General features: G+C 42.0%; 2 protein-coding genes across 6 annotated transcripts in view; both read right to left on the bottom strand.

Annotated features, from left to right (window-relative positions):
• The window catches only part of ramp1 (receptor activity modifying protein 1), a 94,623-nt gene extending 76,259 nt beyond the window's left edge, over positions 1–18,364 (bottom strand). The window contains exon 1 of the mRNA XM_021579710.3: positions 17,342–18,364. Coding sequence (XP_021435385.1) covers positions 17,342–17,399 — 58 coding nt within the window. The 5' untranslated portion in view covers positions 17,400–18,364. The remainder of the gene's footprint in view (positions 1–17,341) is intronic.
• A 795-nt stretch (positions 18,365–19,159) lies between these two features.
• LOC110501861 (band 4.1-like protein 5) overlaps positions 19,160–23,587 on the bottom strand; it is a 47,693-nt gene continuing 43,265 nt past the window's right edge. For 2 of the 5 annotated variants that reach the window (XM_036959295.2, XM_090216158.1), the window contains 3 exons: positions 23,362–23,427; positions 23,028–23,119; positions 19,160–22,423 (listed from right to left, as the gene is read on the bottom strand). In XM_036959295.2, the coding sequence (XP_036815190.2) occupies positions 22,357–22,423; positions 23,028–23,119; positions 23,362–23,427 (225 nt within the window). In that variant the 3' untranslated portion in view covers positions 19,160–22,356. Of the gene's footprint in view, positions 22,424–23,027; positions 23,174–23,361; positions 23,428–23,587 lie in introns of all 5 variants that reach the window. The other 3 variants (XM_036959294.2, XM_090216157.1, XM_036959297.2) reach the window with 2 other exon arrangements.

The following is a 23,587-nucleotide window of genomic DNA, read 5'->3' on the forward strand; positions in this document are numbered from 1 at the left end:
AATTATTTACAGTCTTTTTCATCATATTTTAAAATGACTTGTAGAAAATACACTTTATTTATGTCAAGAAGCATTATGACCAATGTTCCCTCTAAGCTGCGCACATGCGTGTCTGCAGAAGAAATATCGGACGGCGCAGAGAAGCACGAGATTGAACTTCACTCAACTTTCTGGAATTCTCCCCCTTAGTTATTAATCCTCCTGTTGTGTTCCTTTCATGTTAAATTAATTATGTGTTCCCGGGCAAAAATGACCACCCCATTATAGCTGATTATAAACACTTTGCCATGACAAGTAATTTTTCCAACAATTGTTTACCGACAGATTATTTAACTTATAATTCACTGTATCGCAATTTCAGTGGGTCAGAAGTTTACATACACTAAGTTGACTGTGCCTTTAAACAGCTTGGAAAAGTCTAGAAAATGATGTCATGGCTTTAGAAGCTTCTGATAGGCTGACATCATTTGAGTCAATTGGAGGTGTACCTGTGGATGTATTTCAAGGCCTACCTTCAAACGCAGTGCCTCTTTGCGTGACATCATGGGACAATCAAAAGAAATCAGCCATGACCTCAGAAAAAAAATAGAGACCTCCACAAGTCTGGTTCATCCTTGGGAGCAATTTCTAGACGCCTGAAGGTACCACGTTCATCTGTACAACAATAGTACGCAAGTATGAACACCATGGGACCACGCAGCAGTCATACCACTCAGGAAGGAGACACGTTCTGTCTCCTAGAGATGAACGTAGTTTGATGTGAAAAGTGCAAATCAATCCCAGAACAGCAGCAGAGGACCTTGTGAAGATGCTGGAGGGAGGAAACGAGTCCTATATTGACATAACCTGAAAGGCCGCTCAGCAAGGAAGAAGCCACTGCTCCAAAACCGCCATAAAAAAGCCAGACTACGGTTTGCAACTGCGCATGGGGACAAAGATCGTACTTTTTGGAGAAATGTCCTCTGGTCTGATGAAACAAAAATAGAACTGTTCGGCCATAATGACCATCATTATGTTTGGAGGAAAAGGGGGAGGCTTGCAAGCCGAAGAACACCATCTCAACCATGAAGCACGGGGGTGGCAGCATCATGTTGTGGGGGTGCTTTGTTGCAGGAGGGACTGGTGCATTTCACCAAATAGATGGCATCATGAGGATGGAAAATGACGTGGATATTTTTGAAGCAACATCAAGACATCAATCAGGAAGTTAGACCCAAATGGGTCTTCCAAATGGACAATAACCCACAAGCATACTTCCAAAGTTGTGGCAAAATGGCTTAAGGACAACAAAGTCAAGGTATTGGAGTGGCCATCACAAAGCCCTGACCTCAATCCTATAGAAAATGTGTGGGCAGAACTGAAGAAGTGTGTGCGAGCAAGGAGGCCTACAAACCTAACTCAGTTACACCAACTCTGTCAGGAGGAACTGGCCAAAAATCTACCCAACTTATTGTGTGAAGCTTGTGGAAGGCTGCCTGAAACGTTTGACCCAAGTTAAACAATTTAAAAGGCAATGCTACCAAATACTAATTGAGTGTATGTAAACTGCTGACCCACTGGGAATGTGATGAAAGAAATAAAAGCAGAAATAAATGACTATTATTCTGACATTTCACATTCTTAAAACAAAGTGATGATCCTAACTGACCTAAAACAGGGAATTTTTACTAGGATTAAATGTCAGGAATTGTGAAAAACTGAGTTTAAATGTATTTGGCTAAGGTGTATGTAAACTTCCGACTTCAACTGTAATATTGAAACCATGTTACGATTGTTTGTGAGAATGCCAACAGGTGTGGTTCCCGTGGGAGAAAGATTCTATTGGGGAAAGGTTCCTGTAGGGGTTGCCATGGAAGCCAAGAAGAGGAGTGAGGTGTGTGTGTGCTCAAACACAAATGCATGTGGGGGTCTGGGAGAGGAAGCATGTCCATCTGATGAATGGGCATGTGCCTGAACTAAAAACGTTATACACTAATTGTAGTCTCACCCATTATATTTCTAATGACCGGTCATTATTGACCGGGAACACCACAGGTGTACAAAAGTTAAATAGAACACCCAACATTTTATGAAAATCATCCAAATGTATTTTGTGTGTTCAGATGCCCTGCGTGGACAAAGTCATAGAACCTTATGACAATCAGATTAAATTAACTCCATTTTTCAGAGAGAAAACTTGTAAAATCGGTCTAATTCGACCGGAACACAGCAGGAGGGTTAACACTATCAAGTTTTCCCTTTAATGTGGGAATTGTGATTGAATAAATGCAATATTAGTCACCTTTAATGCAACATACCAAAACATAAACTGTGCAAGACTTAGTATGTAAAACTAACTATGCAAGAGATTTTGTTGTAGGCAGAACGCATCAGAGTAGGATTCTATTACATTGACAGACACGACTCAGGCCTGTACTCTACACAGACCGGTGACACCATAACATAACCAATCAGAGCTGCAGTAGGCCTATATGCAAATAGACCATTGCTATAATGGATCTGTGCCATTCACTTTGAACTGGACTGTGTTTACAGCATGAGCAGTTGAGAGTCGATGTGCTATTTTTGAGATCAAAGTGAGAGTTGCATGTAGCCACGAGTACACGTGTTCATATCCTTTACTAGTTAGTGAGTTATTAGCCCAGTTTTAGATAAGATGTAGTCAGCAATAGCGGAGGTAATAATGGTATGGGAATAATAAAATGTATTTTATTTTGTAAAGTTGTTTCTTGAATCAAACAACATTTTCAGTGGATAAAGAGGTTAATGTCAAGCCCTGCATGTTTTTTTCAAAAGTCTCAAGGAATGTAGGCCTACATTGAACACCACACATTGGCTGCTACTGTAGGCTGAATGATAGCGCAGCTATTTCCATGTTATGGGATGCATTTTCGCCATTGTTTTTGATGGTAGGCCACTCTGGTAGGTCTACATTATCATCATCCACAGCAGCCTACTTGACCACTGTCTGAAACTGTAAATTAAAGTGGGTACAGCTTGCCATGGTTCACAGTAAACGCATGCTGGAAGTTGCACAGAATTTTCACAACGTTCAAGTTTGTGCTCAGCAGACCTGAAATTTGCTCAGTGACGAAAACAATGAGAGAACATTTATTATGACCACTTTGCTTGGACTAAGAAAACACCCTTTATAACACTGTCAAGAAGCATAACCATCAGAATTATGTAAGCCAGATAGACCTGTCAAGCACACTCCATTATATCAGTCATCAGTCAAAAGGAGTGTGTCTTGTCCTTCTGCTGAAATCCCAGTCATCAGCAACAGAGCATTGGGGTAGGTACATGTCTGACATCATAGGTGTGCGCAATTACAATGATAATTTAATATGGTCCATTTTAGAAAACATATATCATAATAATACTGTTGAGAAGTAGGCTGTGTTGTAATGGAATGGTTTTCCTCATATGGTAGGTTTTGTGGATTTTGACACTTATGTAGGTGTCAATCATCCATAAAATAACGTAACACATGTCACAACAGGTCTAAATGCATTGTCAGCTGTTATGACATTCCATGACCATGTCATAATGCAAGGTGTCAAGTAAAGTGTTACTGAACTGTGTGTGTGTGTGTGTGTGAGAATGACAAAATAAATTGATAAAGTAAAAGACATGTAATTTAACTAACATTTATTGTGCCAAGAACACAACCAGATGTTTTCATCTGATTGATAAGTGGCTAATCTGCCCTTGCCTTCTGTTCTGCTAGCTAACGTTCAATCACTGGAAAATAAATGGGACGAATTGAAAGCACGTATATCCTACCAACGGGACATTAAAAACTGTGATATCTTATGTTTCACCGAGTCGTGGCTGAACGACGACATTAAGAACATATGGCTGGGGGTTTTACACTATCGGCAGGACAGAACAGCAGCCTCTGGTAAGACATGGGGCAGGGGCCTATGCATATGTAAACAACAGCTGGTGCACGATATCTAAAGAAGGCTCAAGGTTTTGCTCGCCTAAGGTAGAGTAGCTCATGACAAGCAGCAGTCCACACTATCTACCTATAGAGTTTATCTGTATTTTTTGTAGCTGTCTACATACCACCACAGACCGAGGCTGGCACTAAAAACGCACTCAGTGAGCTGCATTCCGCCATAAGCAAACAGGAAAACACTCATCCAGAGGCAGCGCTCCTAGTGGCCAGGGAATTTAATGCAGGGAATCTTAAATTAGTTTTACCTATTTTTCTATCAGCATGTTAAATGTGCAACCAGAGAGAAATACATTCTAGACCATCTTTACTCCACAAACAGAGACACGTACAAAGTTCTCCCTTGCTCTCCATTTGGCAAATCTGACCATAACGCTATCCTCCTTATTCCTGCTTACACGCAAAAATTAAAGCAGGAAGCACCATTGACTAAGACTATAAAAAAGTGATCAGATGAAGCCGATGCTAAACTACAGGATTGTTTTGCTATCACAGACTGGAGTATGTTCCGGGATTCTTCCGATGGCATTGAGGAGTACACCACATCAGTCACTGGCTTTATCAATAAGTGCATCTAGAACGTCGTCCCACAGTGACTGTACGTACATACCCCAACCAGAAGCCATGGATTGCAGGTCACATTCGCGTTAAAGGTTAGAGCTGCTGCTTTCAAGGTACTCTAACCTGGAAGCTTATAATAAATCCTGCTATACCCTCCGACGAACCATCAGACAGGCAAAGCGTCAATACAGGACTAAGACTGAATGGTACTACACCGGCTCCGACACTCGTCAGATGTGCCAGGGCTTGCAAACTATTACACACTACAAAAGGGAAGCACAGCCAAGAGCTGCCCAGTGACACAAGCTTACCAGATGAGCTAAATAAATTATATGGTTGCTTCGAGGCAAGTAACACTGAAACATGCATGAGAGCATCAGCTGTTCTGGACGACTGTGTGATCACGCTCTCCACAGCCGATGTGAGTAAGACCTTTAAACAAGTCAACATTCACAAGGCTGCTAGGCCAGACGGATTACCAGGACGTGTACTCCGAGCATGCACTGACCAACTGGCAAGTGTCTTCACTGACATTTTCAACCGCTCCCTGTCTGAATCTGTAATACCAACATGCTTCAAGCAGACTACTATAGTCCCTGAGCCCAAGAATACTAAGGTAACCTGCCTAAATGACCACCGACCAATAGCACTCACATCTGTAGCAAAGAAATGCGTCGAAAGGCTGGTCATGGCTCACCTCAACACCATTATCCCAGAAACCATAGACCCACTCTAATTCGCATACCGCACCACAACAGATCCACAGATGATGCAATCTCTATTGCACTCCACACTACCCGTTCCCACCTGGGCAAGAAGAAGAACTACAGCTCAGCGTTCAACACCATAGTGCCTTCATAGCTCATCACTAAGCTAAGGACCCTGGGACTAAACACCTCCCTCTACAACTGGATCCTGGACTTCCTGACAGACCTACCCATATCACTTGGGGGTGGCAACAACATATCCGCCGCGCTGATCCTCAACACGGGGGCCCCTCAGGGTGCGTGCTCAGTCCCCACCTGTACTCCCTGTTCACACAACTGCACAGCCAGGAATGACTCCGACACCATCATTACGTTTTCTGATGACACAACAGTGGTAGGCATGATCACCAACAATGACAAGACAGCCTATAGGGAAAAGGTCAGAGACCTGACCGTGTGGTGCAAGGACAACAACCTTTCCCTCAACGTGATCAAGACAAGGGAGATGATTGTGGACTACAGGAAAAGGAGGACCGAGCACGTCCCCCATCTCATCGACGGGGCTGTAGTGGAGCAGTTTGAAAGCTTCAAGTTCCTTGGCGTCCACATCACCAACAAACTAACATGGTCCAAGCACACCAAGACAGCTGTGAAGAGGTCACAACAAAACCTATTCCCCCTCAGGAGACTGAAAAGATTTGGCATGAGTCCTCAAAAGGTTCTACAGCTGCACCATCGAGAGCATCCTGACTAGTTGCATCACTGCCTGGTACGGCAAATGCTCAGCCTCCGACCGCAAGGCACTACAGAGGGTAGTGCGTACGGCTCAGTACATCACCAGGGCCAAGCTTCCTGCCATCCAGGACCTCTATACCAGGCCGTGTCAGAGGAAGGCTCCAGCCACCGTAGTCATAGACTGGTCTCTCTGCTAACGCACGGCAAGTGGTACTGGAGCGACTATTGTTATTTACTTCTGCTCTTTAATTATTCGTTTTTCTTATCTCTTACTTTTTGGGGGGCATTTTCTTAAAACTGTAGTGTTGGTTAAGGGATTGTAAGTAAGCATTTCGGTGTCAGGGTAATTATATTCGACGCATGTGTTTTGATTTGATTGTCAAACAAATCACTTCAAAAACTAGATTACCTAGCACATTCATCCAAAATAATTACAACATCCAAACACTGTGCACCCGTCAACTTTCCATCCGTTCGCAAGTTGAAACTCTCTCACCGGAGAAAGCATCCGAGCGAATAAGCAAATAAGCATTTCGCTACACCCATGACAACATCTGCAAAATATGTGTATGTGACAAATAAAATGTGATTCGAACAGTGCCCCTTTGTCTTCCTACATGTAGCTCACATATCTGATGCAGTCGGACAAAAAAAGAGAACGACATGCAAAAGTACTCAGTGGGATTAAAATTTAAAACGTATCTAATTGTAATTTTTTGTCAACAATCTAGTCAAAATATCTAATGCCAAAGTGGTACAAAAAATGTGAACATGGTTTCATGGTTAATAAAAATTTGCTAACTTAAAATAGTAATTGCATAAGTATTCAGACCCTTTTTTCATGCAGGCCTAAACAGTAGTTCAGTAGTAAGATCAGTAGTAAAATGTGGATTAACAAGTCACATAAATTACATCGACTCACTGTGTGTGAAATAATATATATTTTTTATGACTACCCTTCCTCTGTCCCCTATACATAGAACATCTATAAGGTCCCTCAATCAAGTATTGAATTTCAAGCACAGATTCAACTACAAAGACCAGGGAGCTTTTGGAAAGCCTCATAAAGAAGGGCAGTGATTGGTAGATGCATAACAATAAATCAGACACTGAATATCTCTCTAAGCATGGTGTTGTAAATAATCATGCTGTGGATTATGTATTAAATACCCCCTAGAGTCTAATGACCCGGGGCTGGTTTTCAACAGAGCTAACATATAGAATTGTATTAAGATGGGCATACCAAGGATCATCTAGCTATTTGATTTCAAATAGTCTGTAGTTTTGAAAAAATATATACAAAAATGATTTGATTAAACATTTTGGCCTTAGTGCTATTAGCCCACATAAATCCATGTAATAACAGATACATGGAAAAACAGAAAGAAAATGTAATGAATCAAAAGGAATGAAGTGTCTGTCCTATATCAGAGATACACCGAGTATACAAAACATTAAGAACACCTGCTCTTTCCATGACATAGATGGACCAGGTGAATCCAGGTGAAAGCTATGATCCTTTATTGATGTCACTTATTAAATCCAATTCAAATCAATCAGTGTAGATGAAGGGGAGGAGACGGGTTAAAGAAGGATGTTTAAGCCTTGGAGTGTGTGTATGCCATTCAGAGGGTGAATAGGCAAGACAAAAGATGTGTCTTGTGACACTGGTGGGGTTGTCGAGCAAAAGGGAGCACACCATTGTGTTCATGAGAGTTACGACTTCCTATAGAAGGGTATAGAGTGCAGCCCAAAACGTCCCGGATGCTACAGATGTTTTCGTGAGAAGACTTTCGATTTTCGGGATGTCTCCTGGTCAAATCAAATTTTAAATAATTTGTCACATACACATGGTTAGCAGATGTTAATGCGAGTGTAGCGAAATGATTGACAAATGGTCTGACAAACGTCGCCGTAGCTCAGCCACCTTCCACCACGGATGTAGAAGGCCGAACATCAACAGATGCAAAGGATTGAGACACAGCCACGGGCTCATACAGACGGGTTTTGTATTAATATTTTATGATGCCTCGAGCGGAGCATGAGGAGGCCTCAAGCATAGAATCTTTTATTTGCTAATTTGTATTTTTTTTTTTTATGGCCAGCTCATGATGCCGCTTGATGACATGAGGCCTGAGGCAATTGCCTCTTGTGCCTAATGGTAAGTCAACCAGTGCGTATGTACGTGTGCGCGTGTCCCTCTAAATCATACTTCTGTGAGCGGTTTGCACTTCCTTAACATGCAGCACGCAGCTCAGTTGGATCAGAGAGTCGTTGGTACACAACGAGTTGTCCAGCTGAGGGCGTGAAGCGGTGCTGATACATACACACGCAGGGGGCTTCAATGGGAAACAGCTCCACAAATACTTGTAATTACCGTCACGGCCCTAGATATGTGGCTGGCTGCTCACTGAATGACTGGCCCCTGAGAGCAATTGTCCTCACTCTCTCGCTCAGACGGCCGTGACTAGTGGGTAAAGAGCGATAGGTAGTCTAGCGCTTAGAGCATTGGGACGGTAAACGAAAGGTTGCTGGTTCGAATACCTGACAAGGTTAAAAAAAAATCTGCCGTTGTGCCTTGTAGCACTTACCCCTAATTTACCCAAGGTTGCCATACTAATATGGATGACCCAGTAAAACAACAAATGTCACTGCACCTATCAGGTGTGTGTGACAATAAAACAAAGTGTGGAGAGAAATGCATCCCAAATGGCACCCTACACCCTATCTCCACTGGTTAAATGTAGTGCACTATATTAGGGAATAGGGTGCCATCTTGGGGACAGCCATACTGCAAAGTATTCAAACCCCTTGACTTTTTCCACATTTTGTTACGTTACAGCCTTGTTCTAACCCACAAATGCTGATGCTTCAGATACTCGACTACTCTAAAGAAGGCCAGTTTTATTGCTTCTTTAATCAGAACAACAGTTTTCAGCTGTGCTAACATAATTGAAAAAGGCTTTTCTAATGATCAATTAGCCTTTTAAAATTATAAACTTGGATTATCTAACACAATGTGCCATTGGAACACAGGAGTGATGGTTGCTGATAATGGGCCTCTGTAAACCTATGTAGATATTCCTTTAAAAGTCTGCCGTTTCCAGCTACAAAAGTCATTTACAACATTAACAATGTCCATACTGTATTTCTGATCCATTTTAAAATATCAAATTGACAACAAAAAAAATTTGCTTTTCTTAAAAACAAGGACATTTAAGTGACCCCAAACTTATGAGAGATAAATAGAGAGCTTAGATAGAGCTACATAGAAAGCTAGATATATATTAGATAGAGATACATAGAGATATAGATAGACACATATATATATATATATATATATGCACATATACATACACACACACACACACACACACACACACAGTGCCTTGCGAAAGTATTCGGCCCCCTTGAACTTTGCGACCTTTTGCCAGATTTCAGGCTTCAAACATAAAAGATATAAAACTGTATTTTTTTGTGAAGAATCAACAACAAGTGGGACACAATCATGAAGTGGAACGACATTTATTGGATATTTCAAACTTGTTTAACAAATCAAAAACTGAAAAATTGGGCGTGCAAAATTATTCAGCCCCCTTAAGTTAATACTTTGTAGCGCCACCTTTTGCTGCGATTACAGCTGTAAGTCGCTTGGGGTATGTCTATCAGTTTTGCACATCAAGAGACTGACATTTTTTCCCCATTCCTCCTTGCAAAACAGATCGAGCTCAGTGAGGTTGGATGGAGAGCATTTGTGAACAGCAGTTTTCAGTTCTTTCCACAGATTCTCGATTGGATTCAGGTCTGGACTTTGACTTGGCCATTCTAACACCTGGATATGTTTATTTTTGAACCATTCCATTGTAGATTTTGCTTTATGTTTTGGATCATTGTCTTGTTGGAAGACAAATCTCCGTCCCAGTCTCAGGTCTTTTGCAGACTCCATCAGGTTTTCTTCCAGAATGGTCTTGTATTTGGCTCCATCCATCTTCCCATCAATTTTAACCATCTTCCCTGTCCCTGCTGAAGAAAAGCAGGCCCAAACCATGATGCTGCCACCACCATGTTTGACAGTGGGGATGGTGTGTTCAGCTGTGTTGCTTTTACGCCAAACATAACGTTTTGCATTGTTGCCAAAAAGTTCAATTTTGGTTTCATCTGACCAGAGCACCTTCTTCCACATGTTTGGTGTGTCTCCCAGGTGGCTTGTGGCAAACTTTAAACGACACTTTTTATGGATATCTTTAAGAAATGGCTTTCTTCTTGCCACTCTTCCATAAAGGCCAGATTTGTGCAATATACGACTGATTGTTGTCCTATGGACAGAGTCTCCCACCTCAGCTGTAGATCTCTGCAGTTCATCCAGAGTGATCATGGGCCTCTTGGCTGCATCTCTGATCAGTCTTCTCCTTGTATGAGCTGAAAGTTTAGAGGGACGGCCAGGTCTTGGTAGATTTGCAGTGGTCTGATACTCCTTCCATTTCAATATTAATCGCTTGCACAGTGCTCCTTGGGATGTTTAAAGCTTGGGAAATCTTTCTGTATCCAAATCCGGCTTTAAACTTCTTCACAACAGTATCTCGGACCTGCCTGGTGTGTTCCTTGTTCTTCATGATGCTCTCTGCGCTTTTAACGGACCTCTGAGACTATCACAGTGCAGGTGCATTTATACGGAGACTTGATTACACACAGGTGGATTGTATTTATCATCATTAGTCATTTAGGTCAACATTGGATCATTCAGAGATCCTCACTAAACTTCTGGAGAGAGTTTGCTGCACTGAAAGTAAAGGGGCTGAATAATTTTGCACGCCCAATTTTTCAGTTTTTGATTTGTTAAAAAAGTTTGAAATATCCAATAAATGTCGTTCCATTTCATGATTGTGTCCCACTTGTTGATTCTTCACAAAAAAATAAAGATATAAAACTGTATGTTTGAAGCCTGAAATCTGGCAAAAGGTCGCAAAGTTCAAGGGGGCCAAATACTTTCGCAAGGCACTGTATATAGATGGATAGAGATATATAGATGGAGATAGATACATATAGAGAGATATATAGATATAGAGACAGAAATAGGTAGAGATGTATAGATAGAGATAAAAAGCTAGCTAGAGATATTGATATATAGATGGAGAGATATAGATAGAACTATATAGAGAGATATGTAGATATAGAGCAAGAAATATATTATATATATAGAGAGATGTAGCTACATATAGATAGAGAGCTAGATAGAGATAGATACATAGAGAGATATATAGGTAGAGATAAAGAGAGATAGAGATATATATACATATAGATAGAGAGCTATATAGATGGATATATAGGGAGAGAGAGCTAGATAGAGCTATATAGATAGAGATATAGATATATAGAGAGAGATATAGATATATACAGTGGGGCAAAAAATTATTTAGTCAGCCACCAATTGTGCAAGTTCTCCCACTTAAAAAGATGAGAGGCCTGTAATTTTCATCATAGGTACACTTCAACTATGACAGACAAAATGAGAAAAAAAATCCAGAAAATCACATTGTAGGATTTTTAATTTATTTATTTGCAAATTATGGTGGAAAATAAGTATTTGGTCACCTACAAACATGCAAGATTTCTGGCTCTCTCACAGACCTGTAACTTCTTCTTTAAGAGGCTCCTCTGTCCTCCACTCGTTACCTGTATTAATGGCACCTGTTTGAACTTGTTATCAGTATAAAAGACACCTATCCACAACCTCAAACAGTCACACTCCAAACTCCACTATGGCCAAGACCAAAGAGCTGTCAAAGGACACCAGAAACAAAATTGTAGACCTGCACCAGGCTGGGAAGACTGAATCTGCAATAGGTAAGCAGCTTGGTTTGAAGAAATCAACTGTGGGAGAAATTATTAGGAAATGGAAGACATACAAGACCACTGATAATCTCCCTTGATCTGGGGCTCCACGCAAGATCTCACCCCGTGGGGTCAAAATGATCACAAGAACGGTGAGCAAAAATCCCAGAACCACATGGGGGGACCTAGTGAATGACCTGCAGAGAGCTGGGACAAAAGTAACAAAGCCTACCATCAGTAACACACTACGCCGCCAGGGACTCAAATCCTGCAGTGCCAGACCTATCCCCCTGCTTAAGCCAGTACATGTCCAGGCCCGTCTGAAGTTTGCTAGAGAGCATTTGGATGATCCAGAAGAAGATTGGGAGAATGTCATATGGTCAGATGAAACCAAAATATAACTTTTTGGTAAAAACTCAACTCGTCGTGTTTGGAGGACAAAGAATGCTGAGTTGCATCCAAAGAACACCATACCTACTGTGAAGCATGGGGGTGGAAACATCATGCTTTGGGGCTGTTTTTTTGCAAAGGGACCAGGACAACTGATCTGTGTAAAGGAAAGAATGAATGGGGCCATGCATCGTGAGATTTTGAGTGAAAACCTCCTTCCATCAGCATGGGCATTGAAGAAGAAACGTGGCTGGGTCTTTCAGCATGACAATGATCCCAAACACACCGCCCGGGCAACGAAGGAGTGGCTTCGTAAGAAGCATTTCAAGGTCCTGGAGTGGCCTAGCCAGTCTCCAGATCTCAACCCCATAGAAAATCTTTGGAGGGAGTTGAAAGTCTGTGTTGCCCGGCAACAGTCCCAAAACATCACTGCTCTAGAGGAGATCTGCATGGAGGAATGTGCCAAAATACCAGCAACAGTGTGTGAAAACCTTGTGAAGACTTACAGAAAACATTTGACCTCTGTTATATACCCTTTGTTGGCAATGACAAAGTATTGAGATAAACTTTTGTTATTGACCAAATACTTATTTTCCACCATAATTTGCAAATAAATTCATTAAAAATCCTACAATGTGATTTTCTGGATTTTTTTTCTCATTTTGTCTGTCATAGTTGAAGTGTACCTATGATGAAAATTACAGGCCTCTCTCATCTATTTAAGTGGGAGAACTTGCACAATTGGTGGCTGACAATTCTTTTTTGCCCCACTGTGTGTGTGTGTGTGTGTGTGTGTGTGTGTGTGTGTGTGTGTGTGTGTGTGATATATATATATATATAGATATATCACAGATAGATAGATTATATATATAGATAGATATATATATATATATATATAGATATAGATATATATATAGATATATCTATATCTATATCTATATCTATATCTATATATATATGAGATAGAGAGACAGAGAGCTAGATAGATATATAGTGATATAGATGAGATAAAGATACATAGAGATAGAGAGAGATATATAGATGGAGATAGAGATATAGATACATAGAGATATATAGAGAGAGATATAGATATATAGAGATATGCATAATGGAAGAGAGGAGTGTATTTTCATATCTTCACTCCCTGGATTTTGGGTCACTAATGAGAAGCCATTGGTTGTCTCTGTCTGCAGCCAGCAGGGATGTGGTGCCTTTGCTATACAAGGTTAAATGTGCTTTATAAGACAGGCATGAAAACCAATGGCCTGTAAAATCAGCTCTGCTGCCCACTGAGTGAAATAAATAATGCTGCTGTATGTAGGTTGTGGGGCGCCATGAACAGAGTTAAAGCAAAAAATATTGGCCTATTGCCATGCTACATTTGGCAGCAGTCCGCTCACTGAATATGGGAGACTGACCATAGAAAGAGTTGTAGATACTGTCCTTTTTAAAGAGAAATCCAGATATTTATCATGTTACACTTGAGCACAACTACATGAAAAAAGGCAAGGTTTCCATCCTGATCTCTCCAGACATAATGTAGTTCACGACAGATGGCTCCAATCAGTCCAATCACAAGTGAGTGGTCCTGTCCCACCAGTCCAACTGGACCTGAGAACACAGCAGAGCTGACAACTGTAGTCATAAAACAACCAAAACACCAATCTCCACTTATTCTTCCTGCCTACCTCGGCCCCGCCTCCACAATTTATTTTTCATCTCTCTAGGTAAGAGGAATTCTCTTCACCAAACAGGGAGATTTATTTGATTCTTTCTCCTAGGAATGGTGACGTTTAATGTCCTGTTGGAGAGGGGCAGAGTATGTATCCAAAACAAATGAAAAGAATGATTGACCAACTTTAACTGTATGTCTGCAGTATGTGTGTTGGAGAGGGCCAGAAAGAGTAGTGGTGAGTCACCTGTGAGGGTAATGAATCTCAGAGGATCCGTGTTGATTGCCACACAAAGCCAGCTCTGAAAAAGGGGGAAGGGGGACAAACTTGACACTTCTCTCCCTGCTTCCGTCATCCCATGGGGTCATTGTTTTCCCCCTACCAGCGGTAGACCATTGCTCTGTCTCTTAAGCTACATAGCCAACTCCAATAGGTCTTCCTCGTCTGCTCCTCCCTCACCCCCTCCATTTAATTCCTTACCAGCGGTACACATCCACTCTGTCTCCTAAACTACTTAGCCAACTCCTCTGGGCCTCACTTCACCTCCTCTCCTTTTCCCACCACAAGTCAATACTTCAGCCTTGTTGTCAGCACCTCTGATTGAATGCTCGATAAACTCCCTCTGAGTGACATTATGTAATGATGAAAAACAGGGTTCACAGGAGGTCAGAGTTCCAAAGAAACAGAACTGACAAAACAGGAAACACAGCATTGCAAACAAGACAAACTTAGTTCAGTTTGTAGATTTTAGTCCTTGCCAGAGAATAACCTCATATAGGAAAAGCATGCTGGTGCTTCATGGGGAGGAAGTGTTGGCGTCACCCAAGAATGTTCCCTATAATCTGGCACCCATACAGTCACTCATTATTCAGGAACCCTCTGTTAATTGTACATGTTTAATTAGAACAACACTGCAGCTAAGCATGCCTCACTGGATCAGAACACTGCAGCTAAGCATGCCTCGCTGGATCAGAACACTGCAGCTAAGCATGCCTCGCTGGATCAGAACACTGCAGCTAAGCATGCCTCGCTGGATCAGAACACTGCAGCTAAGCATGCCTCGCTGGATCAGAACACTGCAGCTAAGCATGCCTCGCTGGATCAGAACACTGCAGCTAAGCATTCCTCGCTGGATCAGAACACTGCAGCTAAGCATTCCTCGCTGGATCAGAACACTGCAGGTAAGCATTCCTCGCTGGATCAGAACACTGCAGCTAAGCATTCCTCGCTGGATCAGAACACTGCAGCTAAGCCTTCCTCGCTGGATCAGAACACTGCAGCTAAGCCTTCCTCGCTGGATCAGAACACTGCAGCTAAGCCTTCCTCGCTGGATCAGAACACTGCAGCTAAGCATTCCTCGCTGGATCAGAACACTGCAGCTAAGCATTCCTCACTGGATCAGAACACTGCAGCTAAGCATTCCTCACTGGATCAGAACACTGCAGCTAAGCATTCCTCACTGGATCAGAACACTGCAGCTAAGCATGTCTCACTGGATCAGAACACTGCAGCTAAGCATGCCTCACTGGATCAGAACACTGCAGCTAAGCATGTCTTACTGGAACAGAACACTGCAGCTAAGCATGTCTCACTGGATCAGAACACTGCAGCTAAGCATGTCTCACTGGATCAGAACACTGCAGCTAAGCATGCCTCACTGGATCAGAACACTGCAGCTAAGCATGTCTCACTGGATCAGAACAGTGCAGCTAAGCATGTCTCACTGGATCAGAACACTGCAGCTAAGCATGTCTCACTGGATCAGAACACTGCAGCTAAGCATGCCTCACTGGATCAGAACACTGCAGCTAAGCATGTCTCACTGGATCAGAACACTGCAGCTAAGCATGCCTCACTGGATCAGAACACTGCAGCTAAGCATGCCTCACTGGATCAGAACACTGCAGCTAAGCATGCCTCACTGGATCAGAACACTGCAGCTAAGCATGCCTCACTGGATCAGAACACTGCAGCTAAGCATGTCTCACTGGATCAGAACACTGCAGCTAAGCATGCCTCACTGGATCAACCAGCAGGGATAACACAACTATAAAAACATACTGCTAAATGTATTGTGTTTTGTAAGAGAGTGAAATTACACCCTCATTTAAGCCATTTAAAAAAAAGAAGCTTAATTAGACAACAGGGAAATAGAGAGACTGAGACAAGCTATGTAAATGATCTTTGAGCTTGTTTTAAATATTATTTTCTTGTGATTTTTAGCCAGGGCTCTTAGTGTACAGTAGTGTGGACCGCATTTTGCACAAAGGGTTGTGTATTGATTGAGTTTATGTTATGAACAAAACAAAATGGAGGAATGTTTTAGCATGACAAGCTCCCATTTCTATACTCAGTTTTGAGCTAAAAAAAATAAAAAATGAATAAGAGTTCCCTCATTTAAAAGTCAGAGCTGCTGTGGGTCCTAACACACAGTGGCCTTCTGCAGTTATGACTCAGACTCCCACAGTTAAACACCACAGACCATTACAGTACTATGCGAAGCATCCACAATTGCCGGGTTTATCCGGGAAACAAATCATATTAATCATATAATATTGAATGATGTGAACTATCATTTGAAAATGATTATCACCTCAGTTAGGTAGGTCAAAATATTCCATCTGTTTTAACAGAAGGCTAGACAGCCCAAAAACCTAGCTTTTTAATAGGCAAAGTGAACGATAGCCTATTCTTAGACAGAAATAGTTAAATAGTTATGAGGAGCCATGTCTTGGTCCTGTGAGTCGGTGTGTGTACAGGAAATATAGAGAGGCTCCACGTGGATCGTGCTGATGGAGAGCGGAAAACTAGGGAGCAAAGTGAAGCGTGTGCACAGACAGCAACACCCCTCATCAGACCTTAGCACAGCAGGCTGGTTAAGAGAAGTGTAAAATACATTTCTCAGCAGGAGGGAGCTTTGCATGATTCATTAAAACCGATAATTAACTTGTGTGGATGGGTCCGTTTTGAGCACCTCCAACTTGCTGGAAAGTCTAAATGTCATATTGACATGACATTTTTAAAAGCCACTTAGACCTTCCATGTCTGGAGCGTCCTCATTTCACGAAATTATTTGAAAATGCCCTTAGGATATGTCATAATTGGGATTCATGGACGACGACTTTCCAGATACACACAAGTCAACCCTCCGGCTCAGACAAGCACGTTTATTAGTTACGATGAATATTATTTTTCATGGTTTTCTAAAATGATTGAATATATGAACCTCTAAAAATATTAACATGATATAATAATATTTATATTACTAATGAATCAATGCTTTGACATGATGAAAAGGATGGTCATTATTTTAATGTCAATACTTTATCATCTTTCTAGTTTATATCGAATAATGTTATGGTCATCATTCATTAATGAATGATAAACCATCATGCCCAGGCATCATTTGTAGAAATTGAATTAAAGAAAGCCTCGAGCGTCATCAAGGATAGCGGTGCGCTGCGCGTCTCTCCAAAACTTACCTACAACCAGCCACAGGAGCACCTGTTTCGAAAACACTGGTGTGGTATCCGATGTCATGGTCTTCTTTAAAAACGACTATCCAATGCAAGAAGTTGGAGAAGCGTTAAGATGAAACAGACGATAAAAGCGTCACAATTCTCCTCCCTAATGTATCCACTAAGAGACGACCCTGTCACAGAATCACAGAGTTGTAATCCACAAGCATTCGACTCGTTCCTCTCAACCAACTATAAAGGCAGCTCAACTGTCGTCACCGTCACTATCACCTTGCGCAAAAACTCGGAAGAGATACACTTGGTTCGGGTCGTCGGGAGTTTTGCTTTCGGAGTAACCTATCCCGCCAGCTTTCTTTACGAAATAGATTCGCTATCATTTAAATAAATATGCAACCAACATCGAGTCTTGACAATTCAACAAATGGTAAGTTCCATTAGAGTCCAAAAACATTGCGTACACTACGAGGACATACTTGGCAACTCCAACCAACCATGCGCAAGCGAAACATACTGAGCCAGAATAGAGCCACCAGTGAACTGCTGGGTCTCGAGCGTGCGTTCTCTTGACTGACACCAACAGAGAGTCCGTGAGAGAGCCAAGGGGCCATAACCAGAATGTAAACCAGGGTTCCCCAACACGACGCAGGTGATTTGATTTTACGCCCCACGTTCTGAGCAAAACAAATATATTATTTTATTTTTGGGGGGACAAAAAAACACCAGCAAATCAGCTCAAATTAATTTTGGAAATCTGTTCCAAAGTATTCCCAAGCATACAAATGTCAGCAAGGTTTAAAATTATTAGGTTTTAGGCAAATGTATATGTTTGGGCTTCTTGGGGTCAATTTGCAGTCTATCAATTATTTCAAAATATGTTCCGGCCCCCTGAAATCGGTACGCAGCTGTATCTAGTCGATTGTCCCCGATGTGGGTAAACTATTCTGGGGCTAATGCCGCGTCCAAAGCAACTGGGAAATCTCGACTTCCTACTTCAGTGTGTTCAAAACACGTCTGGGGAAAAAAATCGATTTGATCTCGCGAACTCGGGCCTCTTTCTAGAGCTCCGACTTTCCGACCTGAAGATCACTGACGTCATGATTGGACCTCGCATTATTCGAGTTCCCAGTTGTTTTGAACGCAGCAATAGGCAGAGGCCGAATTTGCTGCAGGGACTACATTACATTCAGTACTGTACATAAAACAAATTGTGACCAACTGGTGCCTGTTACACATTCAAAATGAACACTTCCTTCTGGGAAAAGTGATCAGTATCATCCTGGTGTCATTGTTGACATAATAAAAATGACTTCCATCCTAGCCTACTACACAATGTGATGTCAAAGTTCATAGGCTTCAACATATATATATATTTTTTAAAGATAATACGTTTGACCTATGGGATTGGATTTAAGGGGTTAAACCAGACAGGTTGCGCAAACTTGACGATTAAGTAGTACAGTCCAAACTCACCTAATGTTGCCATCTAGTGTTAGAATATATAAAACGCAGCATTACAGCTCCCGCAGTCCCAACAACCCGCTCCAGTTCCTCATTGGCATAGATTATTAATCTCTCCACCCGATAGCTGATGTGTGGTGAGCGTTCTGGCAGAAATGGTTGCTGACCATGCATCCTGCCCCACCCCAAGTGGGTGCTACACATTTGGTGGTGGAAGAGGTGAGTCTTCGAGCATCTGGAAAGGCTCTATAGGAAATCAATGAATCGATGCCGATGGACATATAATTCATGATAATACTGCATGTACAGGAAGATAAACATTTTCTCAAAGACGAGAGATCTTAAAATGGAAGAATTCACACGTTTTTTTATAATACTTTTTTTTTTTACTTACAGAATTTACTACATTGTACAAAATTATTACTGTCATACTAGCCTACAGATCATTTAAAAAGTAATGACGTTCAATGTACATACAAGATACAAAATTGGTATGGTGACTATCTAGAGCATTTTTTTTCTCTTCACATCTACAATACACTTAAATACAGTGCGAATAACAAGGGTGCCCTTACAAAAAGAGGAATAAATTAAGGTACGAGAGCTACAGCACAAGTGCACTTACATGGTGAAGCACAATTTCAAACAGCAGAGAGAGAAAGTGGTATGTTTAAACTGAGAAAAGTTTCCTCTCAGAGCTTTAAAAAAAGACCACTCATTTTGGTCAATCACCATCTCTACAATCTCTGATGCAATTCAATAATATGACAAAGAATGTTCTTGCCAGGCAAATTAGTTTATAAACTCAGCAAAAAAAGAAACGTCCCCTTTTCAGGACTCTTTCAAAGATAATTCGTAAAAATCCAAAATAACTTCACAGATCTTCATTGTAAAGGGTTTAAACACTGTTTCCCATGCTTATTAATGAACCAAACAATTAATGAACATGCACCTGTGGAACGGTCGTTAAGACACTAACAGCTTACAGACGGTAGGCAATTAAGGTCACAGTTATGAAAACTTAGGACACTAAAGAGGCCTTTCTACTGACTCTGAAAAACACCAAAAGAAAGATGCCCAGGGTCCCTGCTCATCTGTGTGAATGTACCTTAGGCATGCTGCGAGGCATGAGGACTGCATGAGGATTTTTGGCCAGGGCAAAAAATTGCAATGTCCTGACTGACAGCGCTACAGGGAGACAGGACGGACAGCTGATCATCCTCACAGTGGCAGACCACGTATAACAACACCTGCACAGGATCGGTACATCCGAACATCACACCTGCGGGACAAGTACAGGATGGCAACAACAACTGCCCGAGTTACACCAGGAACGCACAATCCGTCCATCAGTGCTCAGACTGTCCGCAATAGGCTGAGCGAGGCTGGTAGGCCTGTCGTAAGGCAGGTCCTCACCATACATAACCGGAAACAACATTGCCAAAGGGCACAAACCCACCGTCGCTGGACCAGACAGGACTGGCAAAAAGTGCTCTTCTCTGATGAGTTGCGGTTTTGTCTCACCAGGGGTGATGGTTGGATTCACGTTTATCATCAAAGGAATGAGCTTTACACCGAGGCCTGTACTCTGGAGCGGGATCGATTTGGAGGTGGAGGGTCCGTCATGGTCTGGGGCAGTGAGTCACAGCATCATGGGACTGAGCTTGTTGTCATTGCAGGCAATCACAACACTGTGCGTTACAGAGAAGACATCCTCCTCCCTCATGTGGTACCTTTCCTGCAGGCTCATCCTGAGATGACCCTCCAGCATGACAATGCCACCAGCCATACTGCTCGTTCTGTGCGTGATTTCCTGCAAGACAGGAATGTCAGTGTTCTGCCATGGCCAGAGAAGAGCCCGGATCTCAATCCCATTGAGCACGTCTGGAACCTGTTGGATCAGAGGGTGAGGGCTAGGGCCATTCCCCCCAGAAATGTCTGGAAACTTGCAGGTGCCTTGGTGGAAGAGTGGGGTAACATCTCACAGCAAGAACTGGCAAATCTGGTGCAGTCCATGAGGAGATGCACTGCAGTACTTAATGCAGCTGGTGGCCACACCAGATACTGACCGTTACTTTTGATTTTGACCCCCCTTTGTTCAGGGACACATTATTCAATTTCTGTTAGTCACATGTCTGTGGAACTTGTTCAGTTTGTCGCAGGTGTTGAATCTTGTTGTGTTCATACAAATATTTACACATGTTAAGTTTTCTGACAATAAATGCAGCTGACAGTGAGAGGACGTTTCTTTTTTTGCTGAGTTTATATTCATGACACAGAGAGAGAACACTTCACATCTTCTCAGAGTGGCTATTTTAAGTTAAAAAAAACTAAACGTGATGTGTTTTAAGTCTTTCCGTTGAGATGGGTGTTGTTCACAGATCACTTGTTCAAATGAACTGTATTCGAAAAGGTCTTCTGCTTTTACCTCTACTGCACATCGTCTCGCAAATACCTACTTCTGATCTACCGCCCATCTGATATCTAAAATACATTTAATAACATCTTACGTTAGTGAATAATACAGTTGACTGACAACTTCCTACCACCAGAGATCCTGTATGTGATTGGCTTAGTGTGGAAATGAACCAATGGAGAGCCAGTTTGTGATAGGCTGACAGAGGAAATAGGCCTATGAGTCATGTCCCCTGTCATTGATGACCACAGCCAGAAACAGTGTCAAGACTACATGATTAGATATTACCATCACACACAGACACTCCAGTCGTAAGCAGTGGACTCAGTAAGATGAAAAACTAAAGTACAGTTTAGGCCTAGATACAGTAGTAATAGTGGTAGTATTAGTAATAGTAGTGGTAGTATTTCCTTACTGTGTAAAGTTATGCGATCATAATTTAACATTCTGCTAGCTTAAGGCAGGTTGTAGCTACAGCGTTTTTATATGGATACAAAATAGGAATAACATTTTAGATGTGGCTAAATTCATGCCTGCATTCTACATATTGCTGTTGTCTCTGATAACTGAGTCTTAAATCAGATTCAGAAACGTCTAGTGAGCACCAGGTCCTAACTGAACATTGGTACTTGATTGATTCACTCTATGACTTTAAATAAAAAAAATAAAAAAAACAGGACTAAAAACCGTCAGTAGAAAGTCATTGTTTCATATCTTCTCAGAGTTCAGGTCCAGTGCTCCAATGTAATACAGTGGCTTGAGGAACAGATGTCCTCTTCCTTAGCACTTATTGCAGTCCCTTCCTGCTTTAAACATTTCTAAAAGGGAGTCTGTGCACTTTGTAGGAATGCTTATGACAAGAAGCAGTGAACCAACTGTGGTACTAAACTAAAAACACTCCTCCAAACTGGAATAGAGTGAGACGAGGAATTCCAATCTCTTGATTGCTGCTGGTTTGGGAATTGTTTGGGAACGCAGTAGGAGATACTGGTTGTCACTAGGGCAGGAACTTCCCCCAGGTTTGGGAATGCAGTAGGAGATGAATGTGCTCAGGGTAGGAAGTAGTCCCCTAGTTTGGAAACACCAGGAGTAGGAAGTATTCGTTGTGAGGAGGGTAGAAGCTAGCTCCCTCCCTGGTTCCCACTCAGAGCTCAGTGGTCAACAGACCTTTGTGCTTGGTGCCGTGCTCTTTGGGTGGCTGGGCCACAATGCTGGTGAGAGGAGAACAACTAAATAAAAATCCCAGAACACCTACTTTTCAATGTGCACAACATAAAGTACTGTATCATAGTAATATTTTAGTAGAATAGGAATATTGTATTGCTAGCCAGTATAATGTGATGCATGGGAACGTCACAACGTAATGAGAAACTGCACAAGACGGTTCACATCCATCAATCTATGGATATTGTTCCAGGAGACCTGCCGGCACCATTCATCTTTCCATTTACCTGATGTGATCACTACTAACTTGTAGTGGTCACTACCTTCATCTTAACGAACAGACTTTATTCAGCAGTACAGCCAAACTTTAGAACTTCTGTAGAGATGTAGTGAGAAATTAAGCATTCAGCTCCAGCTTTCAGCAAGCTATTTCAAGAAGCTCATCAGGACCATAATTAGTAAATGGGGATGTTAATCACTACAGGCTTCAATTATTAAACAGGATGGAGAATGATATTGTCTACTCTTTACAACACAGCATATGGGCATGGCACCAAAAACACATAGCAACGATGACCACAATGTCCAGATGAGATGACCTAAAGAACATTAGGACAAGGTAGAGATGACGATGTGCCACGACGGAGTTACCTGGTGTCAATCACATTGTGCATTTGAGAGGAGAGATGGGGGTGCAGGGCTGGGGTGAGAGCCCCCCCTTCAGGTTGGAGAGGGGCGGCGGTCTTTGCAGAGGGGTCAAGGTCAAAGAGGCCGTTAGTAAAGATGGCAGCGAGTGGCTGTGTTAGAATGGGAGAAGGAAAGTGGACTGGCTGTGTCAGTCTCTGAGGCAGCTACAGTAGGGATGGTAGACTGACGTACAGACAGACTAAAATACAGACATACTTAAACACAGGCCAGGCAGGCAGGCTAAAGACAGACAGGAGCATTAAAGCCTGGAGGACAGTGAAAGTCCATCAGTACTCACTGCAGCAGCAGGGATGATCCAGCGAGGTGATATCATGGGCTTGGATTGCACTGATGATGGCGCTAACTACAAGAGAAGAATGTTGAAGAGTTACACTCAAACACCTATCAGTTGGCACAATGAGGCCAAAGTAAATAGGTGACCTGTCAACGTACAGTAGGCCTATTGGGTTTAAACTTGAAAGCGAATCGTACTTATTTTTGGTAAGTTTGATCTAGTCAAGACA

Source organism: Oncorhynchus mykiss, chromosome 22 (assembly GCF_057628025.1).
Source record: "Oncorhynchus mykiss isolate SJ-2025 chromosome 22, ASM5762802v1, whole genome shotgun sequence".
Taxonomy (NCBI): domain Eukaryota; kingdom Metazoa; phylum Chordata; class Actinopteri; order Salmoniformes; family Salmonidae; genus Oncorhynchus; species Oncorhynchus mykiss.